We start from the raw sequence: 15,651 nt of genomic DNA, 5'->3' as shown, positions 1-15,651 counted from the left end.
CCTAAAGGACGTGCTATAGGTTTCCAACTGTTTTTTAATCATGTTTCATCTTTTCTCTTAAAACGAGATTTCTGTGAGATTGTAGTTTCAGGTCATATTTTTCATTCCAACTCAGAGTACTCCGGTCTGACAAGTTATTCAGAAACAGACTTTCCAGGACCAGCTTGTTCGAACCTTAGACTCCCCAAGTCCCTGCCAGTGGGCCTTATATTTGTGCTTGAAACCCCATAATACTAAACACCATGATGCGAGGGCACTAAGTGATGTAATGGAAGTAGTAAACAATACGTAGAAGTGTAGAACAGTATATTAAAAACTTACTTTCCCTTTGGATGAATCCCAATAGTTGACCAAGTTCACCCAGTCTTGCTTGGAAACTCCAGGTGGCACTTCCTTTTTAATGGCTTCTATTGTTTTCTCATTCGGTTTGAAGTACTTTTTCTTAATTTCATATTTATATTGCCTCCACACTCTATCAACACGTTGGAGAGCTAGGTCCTCATTCTTTGTATCATCAGGAATCACAAAGTTGTCCTTAAAAAAATACGAAGCCATGAATGACTATATGAGTTAACACAAATTCAATCTTAAAAAATCAGCAAAATCGAGAGAAGAAACATACTCTAATCAATTTGATGATTTCAACTTTATAATAGTTGTCCAGTTGACCCCAAGTCTTTTCTAAAACTGGGCAGTATTGTTCTTGCTTTGCTATGCTTCCAAGGAATCTGACTAAAATATGCCCACCTTTCCTAATCGGTTGGTATAGTTCATTGAAGTGCACAACATATTTGATGCTTCCATTGGTGTTCCAGACGTCCATTGGTTGAATAGACCCGCTAACTAGTTGCTGATTACCCTTAGCATCTAGAAAAGGCAACATCAAAGAGTAAAATCATTCGAATTAGAAAAGAGAAGGAGGTGCATCACTTCTAATTTAGCATTCATGTTGACATCTCTTATATTAGTAGATAATCGTGTCTGTATTTTTAGAGAGCCTGTTATATTTCTATATTTTCACAAGAAATAGGTTTTCTACAGAAAAGTTGTTGATTGCCTAATGATTCATAACTCACAGCTCTGTAGGAGTGCATAAAGTTAATTACAGAATCTCTGCAATAAAAGACCTTAGTCAATGATTACATGTAGCTGAAAGGAGAGAAGTATCTAAGTCATTTACAAGAAGACAAGATCGATTTCGAAATTCACAAATTAGATTTACTCTTTGATTTACTACAAATTTAATTTACAGAAATTCACAGATTAGGTTTTTGATAAACTCTAGCACTAGGATAATTTTGTATGATCCTTTGACATGCTTGGTCCAACTGTCAAAATTCAGTTTTACTTGTCGGATGTATAAACATGTTTGCAGTGAGGCTTATGAATCATCTGGTCATAGGCGAAACCTGATTTCAGTAAAGTTTAACCAGAATCTCGGTGATTTTAATTTCTGTCTAATTTCTGGCTGTGAAATTGAGATTTGACAGAGTATACAGCAAGTTTAGGTTAGATATAAAGCAAATTCAGGTCAGATATAAAGCAAGTTCAGGTCAGAGATATAGCATGTTTGGGTCAGATATACAACAAGTTCAGGTCAGATATACAACAAGTTCAGGTCAGATATACAGCAAGTTCAACTCAGTATGAACAAGTCAGATTTACCAGAGCATAGCAAGTTTAGGTCAGATATACAACAAGTTCAACTCAGTATGAACAACTCAATATGAAGGCTACATCAACAAGCAACTAATTCAACTAATCTGAAATTGCTCAAAACAAGTTCAGGTCAGATATACTGCTAGCAACTAATTCAACTAATCTATACAATATGACAAAATCTGATTCATTAAAATAAGAGGAAGTGAATGTACCTATGGTCAAAACCTGCTCCTTGTTATCATACTCAACTGTACTTAGCCATTCAGGGAGCGACTCATGACATCGAGACCTAGATCCTTTAAAGATCTCTTTTTCTTTTCCATCACATGATTCTTTGGATTTTGCTGTTGCTTTTCCATCACTTATATGGTCTGCATATTCATCCTCGGGTGTTGTTGGTGAACTCCCAGTACGAGTATCAAGTGTTTCTTCTAATATACTAGCATCAAAAGCAACAGATTTTGAATATGTGGACTGTTTAGCAAGTTCATATGGTAGCTGAGAAGTTAGAGAAACAGTGGAAGGGTGCTTGGGTGGTTCTGACAGCCTAGACTGTGGGACTTTTGTGGGATTTTCAGTTGGGATATTAGGTGACTTAAAAGTCTTGTCTAGAGTAGGGTTGTACCTTGATGGCCCTTTCGATGCAACCTTAGGTTCACTAGTTGTTGGTACAGTGAGTGGCTTTTTCCAAATAAGGTTGCTAGTGGTAGTGGAAGACGAAGGCCCACGTTGAGTGCTAGTGGTAATTTGAGGATTGAATGGCCCCCATCTGTCGTTAGTTCCCCTTGTATTTTGGAGTGAGGGCGAGGGCACTGGAATTGTGGGGTGATTTTTTGGTGGATGGACTGACTGTGATGATACCGGCCTTATGTTTTGGAGTGAGGGCAAGGGAACTGGGATAGTGGGCTGACTTTTTGGTGGATGGACTGACTGTGATGATGCAGGCCTTTTGTTTTTGAGTGAGGGCGAGGGAACTGGGATAGTGGGCTGATTTTTGTGTGGATGTGCTGACTGTGATGCTAACTGTGATGTTGCTGCCCTTTGAGCCTTTTTTGGAGGAACTTCAGATGCATTACGAGACTCATTTAGAGCTGCAATCCTAGTTCGTTTGCTACGATAACTCATCTCGTCCCTGAAAGACATGAATCATAAAAGTTTATTGTTATATCAAAGGAAGGCCTTCACATTTAACAGAAAATAATTCAGACTACTCACAGTAAGAAAATAACATATTTGGATAACATAAACAGTTCCAAATTAACGCATTCAAAGTATAAACAACGGAAAATCATGCAAAGAAAGAAAAAAGGGATGGTCAGGGCTTCAGGTATACTACTACTGGTTCTCGGTTTAACTCGACGTTTTCGCTTTGTATTCTTAATTTGTAGTCTTTACCTCGAGAAATATGGCTTAGTACTAGTGGGAACCAATTAATGCAGTGGCCTATCCAAGAGATTGAAAGTCTTTGCAAAGGTAAAGTAGCAATGCATGGATCGTTTTTGAGGTTGGTGGCATCACAGCAGCTCAGGTTAGTCATATTGCAAATCACAATCTTTTTAGAAATCTTTCTAACAACTATGTAGTTTTACTTTTTCAGTGGAAGGCTGATGTGGAGGTGTCATTCGAATTGACAAACTTAGAAGATGCAGAGGAGATGTAACCTAGTTGGACTGATCCTCAGCTGATATGTACTCAGCATCAAAAGATTGCAGCATAATTGAAGGCCAAGTTATAGTTCAGTTTAATTTTTTACATACTGGGGCAGATGATCAAAATTTCCAGTCACAGAATCTAGCATTCCCCTAGGACTCCTCTGATCCTTACCTGAAATTGGTCCTGTAATTGCTGAATTCTTTAATCTTGATCCTAGCAACAAGTTTACAGTCACAGATGATCAAGTTTACAGTCACAGATGGTGATATTGATCCTAGCAACGTAAGAGATCCAACAACTGCTTGGCAAGCGCCTGATGGCACGTGGCAAGTTCTTATTGGTGGAAAGATAGATTGGCAGAGGAATGACGTTTCTGTACCACAGTAAAGATTTTGTTAAGTGGACTAGGAGTAAGAACACTCTTCACTCTTCAGCAAGAACTGGAATGTGGGAGTGTCCTGATTTCTATCCTGTGAGTATTGATAGTGAAGATGGAGTTGAGAACTATCTTAAGAGGGAAGATACTAAATTCGTTCTCAAGGCGAGCTTTCTTGATCATGATCACTATGTACTAGGATTTTATAAGGCTGAAACGAATGAATTCGAAGTAGACATAACTGACTTTATGGAAGATAATACTGATTGGAGATATGATTATGGAAGTAAGTTTTATGCTTCAAAGACATTTTTTGATGGTGAGAAAAAAGGACGAATATTATGGGCGTGGGTATTGGAGGCTAATGGTAGAGAAAATGACAAGAAAAATGGTAGAGCATGAACATTAACTTCAGCAATTCATTTAAAATAAGCACACAACCAACAATTGCTGTAAGTCTTGGAGGGGGCTGTAAGCAACTATACAACATATCATCTACAGCTTATTCTTTGCACTCATTTGCAGCCTTTAACTACTTAGAACCAACAAACACATAAAATCCACCCTTTAACTATTGAAAATAGAAACTACCAAAGTAATATCTAGAAAGAAAGAACTTACCAAAGAAAGACATACACTGAAGATATTTCTAGAAAGATATCGCTACCAGTGACATATATACAATAAAGATGTTTCTAGAAAGAAAGGAATTCTCAAAATAACATATAAAAAAAGAAATCCATTCATTTGAAATCAATACATAATAATGTTGGAGCAAGAGCATAATGTTAAGGCTCATCATCGCCTATATCAAAGAAGTCCCTAGGCTTAGTCTTAACAACATGCGACCATCCTTGTTGTATCTCATCCTCAATGTAAAAACATTGTTTTGCTTGAGATGAGAAAACAAATGGATCATCATGAAAATTTCGGCCAGTGTGCATCAACTTCGAGAAATTTACACGAACACTACCATTTGGGTTTGTTTTCAAACCCCTATGTATATCAACCCATTCACAACGGAACATTATAACCTTAAAAGAACCATAGTAATTTAATTCGAATATGTCTTGGAGTCTTCCATAATACTCTTGGCCATCTGCTTCCACAAAAACTCCAGAATTTTGTGTCTTGCGAAATCGCTCGCGTTCCACAGTATCAAATTTGTAGCCATTGACAATGACGCTTTTAAGTTTTTTACTGTAATTACTTAAACCACCGGCCAAGGCTTTTCTCAACTTTCCTTCTGTTGTACTAACATCTATGTTATAGGCCTAAATTTTTTTTAAAAAAAATGGTTAATTACAGATTAAAAAACATACAAAACAAAAAAGGTCAAAAGGTTACTGCATATATATAACCTGATTTCGCAACCACTCAGGGAACTCATTGATTATCCACCCATTTTCTACAATTTCGTTGGATTGACTTCCTCCACATTCATCCTCTTGCCGTTTTTGGCATATGAAAGCACTTTATACATTGAAAAAATTGTGTTACTGAAAAATTAATAGTTAGTAACTCTAAGTTAACTCATGACACTACTTACTCAATAATCGGTTTCATCTCATCTGAATGAAGCAAAACATAGCGATGGATTTGTCTTAAACTTTTGTCATCGAGACGAACGTTTTCTTGCTTTCCAACCACACGACAACCCGAATGATATAAATATGTGTCATTGTCTAGAACACCATCTTCATTTCTTTTCGGTCGGGTGAATATGGTCTCGACACTTTCTAAATATCTAGAGCAGAATGTAATTGTCTCCCATAAGAGGTACCCTTCCACAATTGACCCTTCAGGTTGGGCTTTATTGCTTACATGAGATTTCAAAAATGCCAAGTACCTTTTATAGAATGAAGAAAGTGAATGTGAAAGAAAAAAATAAGAATAGTGAATATTTTTTAATTGAAATGATAAAATAAAATAAGATAGAGGCTCGAGATATTGACCTTTCAATGGGATACATCCATCGGTATTGAACAGGTCCGCCAAGTTTGACCTCATCCACTAGATGGATTAGTAGATGAACCATGATTGTGAAGAATATTGGTAAAAAAGCTTTCTCCAACTTACAAAGAGTCAATACAAGCTTTGACTGAATGGTATCCAAGTCATCAGAATGAATAGTGGTCGAACAAATATTCTTGAAAAAGTCAGACAACTCCTCAAGCAAGTCAATAACTTTAGTGGCATTCGATGCTCTTAAAGCAATAGGAAGAATATCTTGCATGAGGACATGATTCTCATGGCTTTTCAAATTAATAAGTTTACGCTGCTTAATATTTACGCATCTTTGCAAATTAGACCCGTATCCATCGGGAACTTTAAGCTTTTCTATGACCCTTAAAAAACGTTCTTTCTCTTCTGTAGACATGGTGTATTCAGCGGGAGGCAAATGGTCATTAACACGATTTGGATCAGATTGAGGCCAAAGATGAGATTTTATATTTTTGTCTTTGAGAGCCTGTCTTGCTTGCTTATCATCTCTACTTTTATCCATATCTAAAAGAGTTCCTATCACATTGTCACACACATTCTTTTCAATGTGCATAACATCTAAATTATGTCTTAGAGGATTATGTTTCCAATACTCCAACTCAAAGAGTAGACTTTTCTTTTTCCAAATAACATTGGCTTCCTCTTCACCACCATCATCATCATCCGGCTCATCATGAGAAGTTCCACCTTGAAGTCTCTTTCTTTTCTTAGATATTTTCTTTGGTTGTGCTTTCTTTGATTGTCCATAAACATACTTAACCTTTTCTAGTTCCTTCAAAATGTCTATCCCACTTGCAGGGACCGGAGCAACCCCGTATTCATTTTCCCCATCAAATAAATTACCTTGAGAACGATAAGGATGATCAATTGGCAACCATTTTCGATGCCCTGGGTAGCACATTCTGCCGCCAAACCAATATGAATTAGTATTATGGGCACATGTAGGGCAAGCTTTGTAACCTCTTGTACTCCAACCGGACAACATAGCATATGCCGGAAAGTCGTTTATAGTGGAATGTAAGGCTGCTCGCATCTTAAATTTATTTCCACTATGCGCATCAAAGGCAGGAACACCTTCCCACAATAACTTTAACTCGTGGATTAATGGTTGCAAATACACATCAATATCCATCCCAGGACTATGTTTTCCGGGAATAAGCAAGGACAAAATGAATGATGATGGCTTCATACAAAGCCACGGTGGCAAATTATAAGGAATCAAAATCACCGGCCATGTACTATAATTGGTATTCATTAGACGATATGGATTGAAACCATCACTCGCTAGACCTAATCTAACACTACGAGGATCTTCGGCGAATTCTACATATCTTTTATCAAAACTTTTCCAAGCCTCACCATCCGACGGGTGCCTTAAGATCTTATCATCTTTATGTTCAAAATGCCATCTCATATCCTTAGCTGTTTTAGATGACATATAGAGTCTCTTTAGCCTAGGTATAAGAGGAAAATATCGCATTACTTTAGCTGGCTCGCCCTTCTTACATATTTTCTTTCCTTTCTCACTTTTATTATCCTCCTTTTCTTTCACTGTTTTCCACCTTGATGTATGCCAAACATGACACTCATCTTTGTCTGCAAATACACCCCAATATAAAATGCAATTATTTGGACATGCATCGATTTTCTCATATCCTAACCCCAAATCGTTCACTATCTTCTTTCCTTCATAATAAGACGATGGAAACTCCTTAATTTGAGGAAATGCGTCTATTAGAAGTTCAAGCAATTTAGTAAATGACTCTGCGGACCAGTGGAACATACACTTAAGGTGAAACAAGTGTAAAATAAAGGATAACTTTGAGAAAGTAGTGCATCCCTCATATAAAACCTTATCAGCGGCTTCCATTAGTCGTTTACACTTAGCATCTTCTTCACCTGAGTTACTTGATGGAAATTCATTATCTACCTCACAATGAAAATCAAACTCCTCATGCATGTCATAAAAAACTTCATCTTCGGGCATGCCTTGCGATTCATTATGCGACTCTGAATTGTCAACACCAAAAGATGCTCTTAGCAACTCTCCCATGTCATCTTGACCTACTGCATTTCCTAGACCACTAGGGGTTTCAAAGCTATTTCTCCCTTCATTGACTTTACGATGAAAAACCCAATTTCGATATTTTTTAAGAAAACCGTTAAGCAAAATATGTCCTCCAACTTCTTCTACGAAGTGCCATTTATTTAACTTGCACTTGTTACACGGACATCGTGTTTTTCCTTCAACAAGAGTCTCCTTCGCAAGTTCCATGAATTTCAAGCAACCACTATAATAAGCAGGATCCCCATTGCGTAAATCAATCCAACTAGTATCCATGTCTATAAAAAAAAATTACTTATTCCAAGGATTTTTTAGTAAGGAACACACAAGAACAAAAGAGCCTAGACAAGCCTTACACCACGCACATCCACAAAGTAACCTTACCTTATCACACAAAATCCTAGAATCTAGAATTTGACAGCCAATAAACTAGAATTCCACTAAGGGTAGCAGCTTATTATTGAAAAACATACAACAATAGGAACATGCAACAATGATAGAAATGCATAACATATATTTAAACATGACACTTCACACAAATTCATGAGAAAAATAATAAGACCAGCTACTTTGTCACGCATTGTTAATAACATGATATCAATCTAAGATTATGTTAATCACCTGGTTCGTCTACAAGAGTGCAAATCAACTTGACCAAGCCTTTTGCTCCTCGCTACAGTCTTCTGTTCGTTTGTTATCCCCTTCAATTTGTGCCAAATGGCGAAATTCAATTAGTAATTGACTGGAAAAATTCATATTTCAGATCAAAGGCTATATTAAGATTGCAAGATTGAATGCAAAAGATAAAGATACAACAAATACACCTTAAAAGCATTAGACTTTAGAGGAGATTCAACTCATTGGATAAGATTGGACATGTTAGAGAATCTTATGTCATTCAGATGAGGGAACACCGGAACAGGGCTCAAAATGAATGCTCTCTATCAAACCATCAAGCACAGTGAAGCCCAAAAACTCAAGAACTTAAAGTTTATTATATATATAAGGGATGTTTCATTCAAGGGAAGTTTCAAAATAAATTATCCATTAAAAATACTAGTATAACAGAGACAATGAAAGAAAATCCAACAAAATATACTCTGTGTTAGGTAGAGAAATCAAGCAATGTAGACGGCTTAAGAGCCACCTGATTAATCATATCATGAGCCCTTTGGAAGAGCCAGAGTGTCGTCCCTAGGAAAATGAAATTTTTTATCACTCTAGATTAATGTAAATGTAATTAAACAGAATTTTGTCTCAACTAGCACATAGTTTCTTTTTAGAAGTAAATCAGAAAGTTTTTTGAGTAAATCATGCCAGAGAAAACTGAACTTAACATAACAGTTCTGATCTGCACATATCAGTTCTGATCTGCACAGATCAGAACTGTTCTGTGAAGTTCAGAACTGTTCTGTTCTGCCCAGATCAGAACTGTTCTGTTCTGCATAGGTCAGAACTGTTCTGTTCTGCACAGATCAGAACTGTTCTGAAAGATCCCGCGTTGAAATACGACATCAAACACAAAACAAACAAACTTGACATACCGAATCAAGAAATTTAAAGCCAATAATAGTTCTGATCTGCACATATCAGTTCTGATCTGCACAGATCAGAACTGTTCTGTGAAGTTCAGAACTGTTCTGTTCTGCCCAGATCAGAACTGTTCTGTTCTGCATAGATCAGAACTGTTCTGTTCTGTACAGATCAGAACTGTTCTGAAAGATCCCGCGTCGAAATACGACATCAAACACAAAACAAACAAACTTGACATACCGAATCAAGAACTGTTCTGTTATATGGTTTGTTCCTAAATTGACAATATACATTTTCGAGATAATAGAATTATTAAAATAACTAACCTATATCTACTGAATTCATTGAAAATTAAAACATTACAAGCAGAGACATACAGACAAGCACACATATAGACTAACCAACTTAAAGTTTCCAACCCAAATGCAAGCAGAAAAACATCAAAACAATACAGTAACCACTTAAACCCGATACAATATATTAACAAATTTACCCCAAAACTTTATGCAAAAAATCTCATATAACAAGAAATTAAACCCATAAGAATCTGAAAATAAGCAAGTCAGAATATCAACCGGTAACACTAATCTCTAATTCAGCCTCAAAATTGAGATTCAAACCGACATTAACCCAAGTTCCCACCAAATTGCAGAAATGAAAGGCGGAATGTTGACAATATTAAAGTTCTTATTATAAGAATTTAAGAAGACTCCAAAAGCTGGGGATTTATCTTGTCAAAATTTCCTTCAAATTTTATTTTACAGTAAAATAAAGTAAAAAGGATCACACAAGAAAAGAGCTAATATTAAACAAACCTATATTACCACATTGCCCCAAGTCACAAACATTCACCAGCATAGATCCATAGAAAATGGAAAGCCAACTAAAGATCAATTAAAAATAAAATACACACATGATTATTGCACAATCATTTAATTGCTTTCCAATCAACAAATCAACAACATCATTCTGCAAGATAAGCACAGTTTTGACTTCTGAGGTATCAAAACTTAAGAGTCATACTTACATGCTTTAATGTTACGCTAAACCAACAACTAAAAACTACGAAGCATCCATTTCCACTATGTTCAAATATCTGACTACGTGTCTTTGCTCAAACTGACTACTATAAATTTGCAAGCAATTCTCATTAGAAGGTAACTTCTTATTTCTAGTGAGCAACACGAGAATTTGACCAACACCTAGTAGACCAGCCAAGAGTAATACAAGTACTTCTAATTTCTAACTTAATACAAAGTATGACTTCGTTTTACCAATCAGATGGCCTCCCTAGTAAAATATCAAATGTTAAACAATGATTCCCATGACAATTGAGGGTGATTCACATGTATCATGTATGATAACCAAATCACCATGAACGCCAATACACATTATCCTGGAGGAAAACATACAAATGCATGCTGATATCTAATCATTTAAGAAGCACAGACCAGCTCAGGCAGCTCAACTACAAGAAAAGAAAAGGATAACACAAACGACTTTGAGGATGTAAACAAGGACGGAACCACATATGCTATTTCCTTATCTCTAAAAATCAAACATTTAAAAAATTCTGTTATACAACATTCATTATCGAGGAACAAAGTAGGTCGGTCAGTCCAGTGAAGTAACACACACCACCAACTAGAAATTGATCAGCCTGTCAATTCTAAGCATCTATAGCTGTTTGTGAGGCTAGTACAGAAACATGTACAATAGTTTTTTTTTTTACAATAATGCTTAGAGTACTTAAAGAAACATGTAAAGATTCTATATTCTATTGCAGCTCTTTCTCAAACATCAGTTTTGTCGAGCAGCTAACTCCTCTTTCGGAACTAATAGTCACATCGTCCAGATCCTCACAATTAACGATTTGCCATTATTTCACTAGAATACCCCCACCCCCACCCCCACCCCCTCAAATGCTGAACTTATTAACATACACTCATGCGATAATTGTAAGCAGAGCATCATAAACTTAACTTGGAAGGCGAGAACCTACGAACTTCTCTCTTAATGGATACGGCTCCAAAAACGCCAAACGACTAATCATAATCCTAATTCATCCTCAAAATTCAGACTCAAACCCAACTTAAAACCCAATTCTCGTCAAATTTTACCTCCTCTGGTTCAATTTTTCTCAAAATTTCAATCATAATAAAAACAAGTACACATTATTAAACTAGGATCACCATATGTAAATCAAATTTCGATGAAAAAAACAATAAAAAAAACCGCGTACCTGCTCAAGATTGTATTTCCGCACAAGATTTCTTGATTTCTTGGAACAAAAAGCGAGAGTGATAGGCAAAACGAAAGAGATGAGATGGAACGAAGATCGAATTTGAAGCTTGGTGAGAACTGATTATTGGAAAACTAATTGATCTGATGGAAATTTCCCTGGGTTCGTTTTTTAGGGTTTTTGTTTTTGAGGTTTTTCTCTCTCTATTACGTATGTACGTGGGTTAAGCGGTTTCCAAATAATTTGGAAATTTTTTAAAATCGCGCTTTGAGAATTTTTAGTCACGTGCGTGGCACGTTCGTATTCTCGACGGGTTTAGTTATCGAGAAATAACATCGACCACAACCAGCGTCGAGAAACTACGCATACTATTTTCGCAGGCCAGCGGTCACTCAGAGCGTCGAGGGGATAGCATCGAGAAACACCGTGATATCTAGTAGTGCTAACTTAAAGTTCTAAACTAGAAATACTTGAAATAATAAAATTACATCAAAATTTCAATGGTACGCAGACCATATTTAAAACTTTACATTCAAAGATAAAACGGTTCGCATATCGTATTTAACTATCCTAGATTGGCCATACTAGTCACTTGGAGTACCTGCATTACATAAAATATATATATTCTATGCATTCACCCATTCGTATGATAAAACGAATGGCCCATTTAATTATGCAAGTATTTACGTAAATTAATTAAAATTCACGTTCACATAAACGCGTCCTAAAAGATTAATCAATTTCCAAATTATTAATCCTTAGAATTTATTCTAATTAAAATTGAATTTAATTAAAATAATTAGACCTACGAAATTAATTAAAATAATTATTTCATTTTTAATTTCATTTAGGAGATCCCACTCAAACCAATAATTATTCCGGATAATTAGCTATTAAAATATTAAATTAAACTCACGGCCCGGCCCAAGTTAAATAAAATAATTATTAATTATCCCGTTAGCCAATTTTAATGCAAACATAAAATTCAAGCCCAACAAAACAAAAAAATGTGTTCGAGTGCAATGTGGGCTAGGCTTGCGCCCAGCCCAGCAATGCACGTTGTGTAGCCTACGAGGCACACGAGCAGCTGCCCATGCCCCCGCAGCTAACGCCCCGCGTACCGCAGCTCTCGCTGCCCCGTGTGCCTGTTGTGCTCGACGCTGCGCAAGGCAAGGCAGCCCTTGCTTGCTCGCAGCTTGCCAGCCAAGGCGTGCCTGCCTAGCTTGCCCCTTTCCTCGCCCAGCGCGCGCGCGGCACGCAGCACGCTTGCTGCTGCCCGCGTCGCTGCGGCTCGGCACAGGCGTGGCAGCCCGCATGGCTCGACGAGCCACATGTCCACCCCACACTTGTGTTTGTGCCTTTGGTTCGTGCCTACTGACCAATTAAATAAAAACAAAATTAATTTCACGAACATTTGCATTAAGTTATTTTTTACAAAATTATTTTCGAAAAATAACTATGATTTAATTAACTTTTAACAACAATCCAATTTCGTTTAAATTATTAAATCTAGGCTAACATTATTCAAAATTTTAAGAACAGAAAATTTCAACTAAAATTTTGAACTTTTAAATAAACGAATCTAAAACTTTAAATCGTTCTATACATTTAAATTTCAGATTTTTACGAATTTGGTTTAAGTGTCGATTAAAATTAACAAATCTAATCAAAATTTTAATCCAATAATTTTTAAAAACTGCCACTTGGCATGAAATTATATTCACTTTCCCAATTAACCAAATTACTAGATCCAAATTATTTAAAAAAATCAATTAGCGATCAAAAATTTACGAATTTGGGAAAAGCAAAATTAGGGTTTATACTTGATAAAAACGGCTGAATTTTTTACAATAATTAGAGAATATACCCAACAGAATTTTGTCAAAGTTTCAATGAATTCTGAGTAATTTAGGTCGACCAATTAATTAAGAATATTTCCGAATTTATTAATTTAACACGCAAATTAACAAAAACGCCCAAAAACACATACTTCGATGCCGGTTTTTGCAATTCCGTACTCATGAGTTGATCTTAGAAAATTGTTTTCAATCAGATTAGGGTAAAAAAAAAATCGAAATTTCAACAATTTTCGAATTCAGTACTGCTTCCTGCGATAAATCCAATAATCCAGAAACATTCGATCACTTGATCTTACTGAATTAATTGTTCGCAATTAATCTGAACCTTGGTATTAGACTTAATGCACCTTGGGTGAAGGACATATTTCCTTCACGGTTCTCATGAGAACCCCTTTTATAATGAGAACCCCCTTTGAATGAGAACTCTCGCCTTCAACCCTTGGATTTTCAGCTACGGCCAAGATTAACACGCTGAATATGACTCATTAGGATTAAAAAATAAAACTTCGTATAAGAATATAAAACTCTAATCAGATCTCTCTTTTACTCTCTCTCTCTCTCTCTCTCTCTTCTTGATTCAGTGCCCTCCTCCTCCTTCCTTGAATCCCTTCCCAGTTCCCAACTCCCTGCAAATTGTAAACATCCAAATACCATGGAGCGTTCGGCCTCAACAGCGGAAGCATCACTTCGGAGTGTAGCTACTAAGCCGAGTTACGTATGGTTTTTTTTTCTCGAGACTCCTCTGTCCACAAATTGATGATAACAATAAATTGGTGATAATGCTCACATTAATTCGCCATTTTCATATCAAAGTTGGGGAATTAGTGAATCAATTTAGGTAAACTAGTCGTTTAATTCATTTAGGTAAACTAGTGGTCTAATTCATTTAGGTAAACTAGTGGTGATAACGAATTGGAAAATTGCTTACATTAATTTTGCTTACATTAATTGATTTATTTAGGGTTGGAAATGGTGGGGGCTAGAAAGAGATTTTGGAATTAATTTTCAGTTGTGCTTTGTAGATCATGGGAAGGTCAAAATTGTGTAGTATTAAGTATATATCGCCTGATCTTGCTTTGAAAACTCCAATGATATTGCTAGGGTCTTTGCATGGGAAATATTTCTCATTGGTACTTGTTTATATACATTTTGTTATTGTTGCTTCTTGCTACTGCCTACTGCCCCCACCAGCCAGGCAGTCACCATCCTTCTTATTGTTTAGATTTTGTTAAAGAAGGGATTATTGTTTTGCTTATGATTTATGGGAGGAGGTCCTCTCCTTTTCCTAAATCTGGTTGTGATTGCATGAAAGGGCCAAAGGGGAAAACTAGGGAGATGGGAATTGTATTGTTTACTTGAGGTGGTAGTGCGTGAAAATGAGATTTGGTTAAATAGAGTGGTAAGGGAGTAATTATGATTTAAAATAGAAGCTAGTGGTAACAACAGATATCCTGATTTCCTATTAGAAGGAAATAAACATACTAATTGTGTCCTATTTGCTTTTTCTAACTTTCTCCCCTTCTTAAGTACAAAATTTGGTTTTCCAGTTGAATATTTTGTTCTTCATATTGTGTTAACTGTGGAGATCAAGAATGAATTCTAAAATTCCTGACTGCTCTGTATTTTGAAATTATGAAATTTGTGATGGGTGAAAACTGTAGTCTTGTTCTTGATGGCTTTTAACAATCTGTAGTTGGAGTTGTGTTATAACCTATTAGCTCAAGTGGTAGAGCACTATGCAAATGATGCATAGGGGATGTGGGTTCGATTCCTACATAGGTTGTCTTTAAACCATTCCTCATATGGCATTACAATATTCAATTTAGTATTTCTTGTTTTATCGATACACAACACTAATACTGCTAATTACCTTATTCAATTTGGCATTACTTATTTTATAGATACACAAAACTAATACTCCGTAGCATATGTTATGACAAGAGGTTTGTTATGACAAGAGGTAATATTGGCATTCAATCACCAATTACATCCCAAACTTCATCAACTTTTTATTAAAACGTCTTCTGCATAAGCCGATTTTCAGACTTCTTAAGTAAATCTTCTGCTCACAAGACACAATTCAGTCTGATACCAAAACGTGACCCTAAGATGATGATATGTTATACATACTTCAGCTCATTGCTCTCAAACAACGAGAACCAGCACACATATCTCCCTATTATCCAATGGAAAAAAATACAATAGATGGTACACGAAGTAGTAGAAAATAAACGGCTGCAACAACACTACATCAAAA

General features: G+C 36.2%; 1 protein-coding gene and 1 pseudogene across 1 annotated transcript; one reads left to right on the top strand and one right to left on the bottom strand.

The window, feature by feature from the left end:
* The first annotated feature begins 3,348 nt into the window (after window positions 1-3,348).
* On the top strand, window positions 3,349-4,093 carry LOC130463383 (beta-fructofuranosidase, insoluble isoenzyme CWINV6-like; annotated as a pseudogene).
* Window positions 4,094-4,479: 386 nt separating this feature from the next.
* LOC130463382 (uncharacterized) lies at window positions 4,480-8,036 on the bottom strand. Its single transcript, XM_056832495.1, has 4 exons — window positions 5,647-8,036; window positions 5,241-5,540; window positions 5,053-5,164; window positions 4,480-4,965 (listed from the first exon to the last, which is right to left on the bottom strand). The coding sequence occupies exons 1-4, from the start codon at window positions 8,034-8,036 to the stop codon at window positions 4,480-4,482; spliced, it is 3,288 nt and encodes a 1,095-aa protein (XP_056688473.1).
* Between the last annotated feature and the right edge of the window lie 7,615 nt (window positions 8,037-15,651).

Source organism: Spinacia oleracea, chromosome 6 (assembly GCF_020520425.1).
Source record: "Spinacia oleracea cultivar Varoflay chromosome 6, BTI_SOV_V1, whole genome shotgun sequence".
Lineage (NCBI taxonomy): Eukaryota > Viridiplantae > Streptophyta > Magnoliopsida > Caryophyllales > Amaranthaceae > Spinacia > Spinacia oleracea.
The sequence above is the reverse complement of the archived record's forward strand: the minus strand, read 5'-3'. Positions and strand labels throughout refer to the sequence as shown.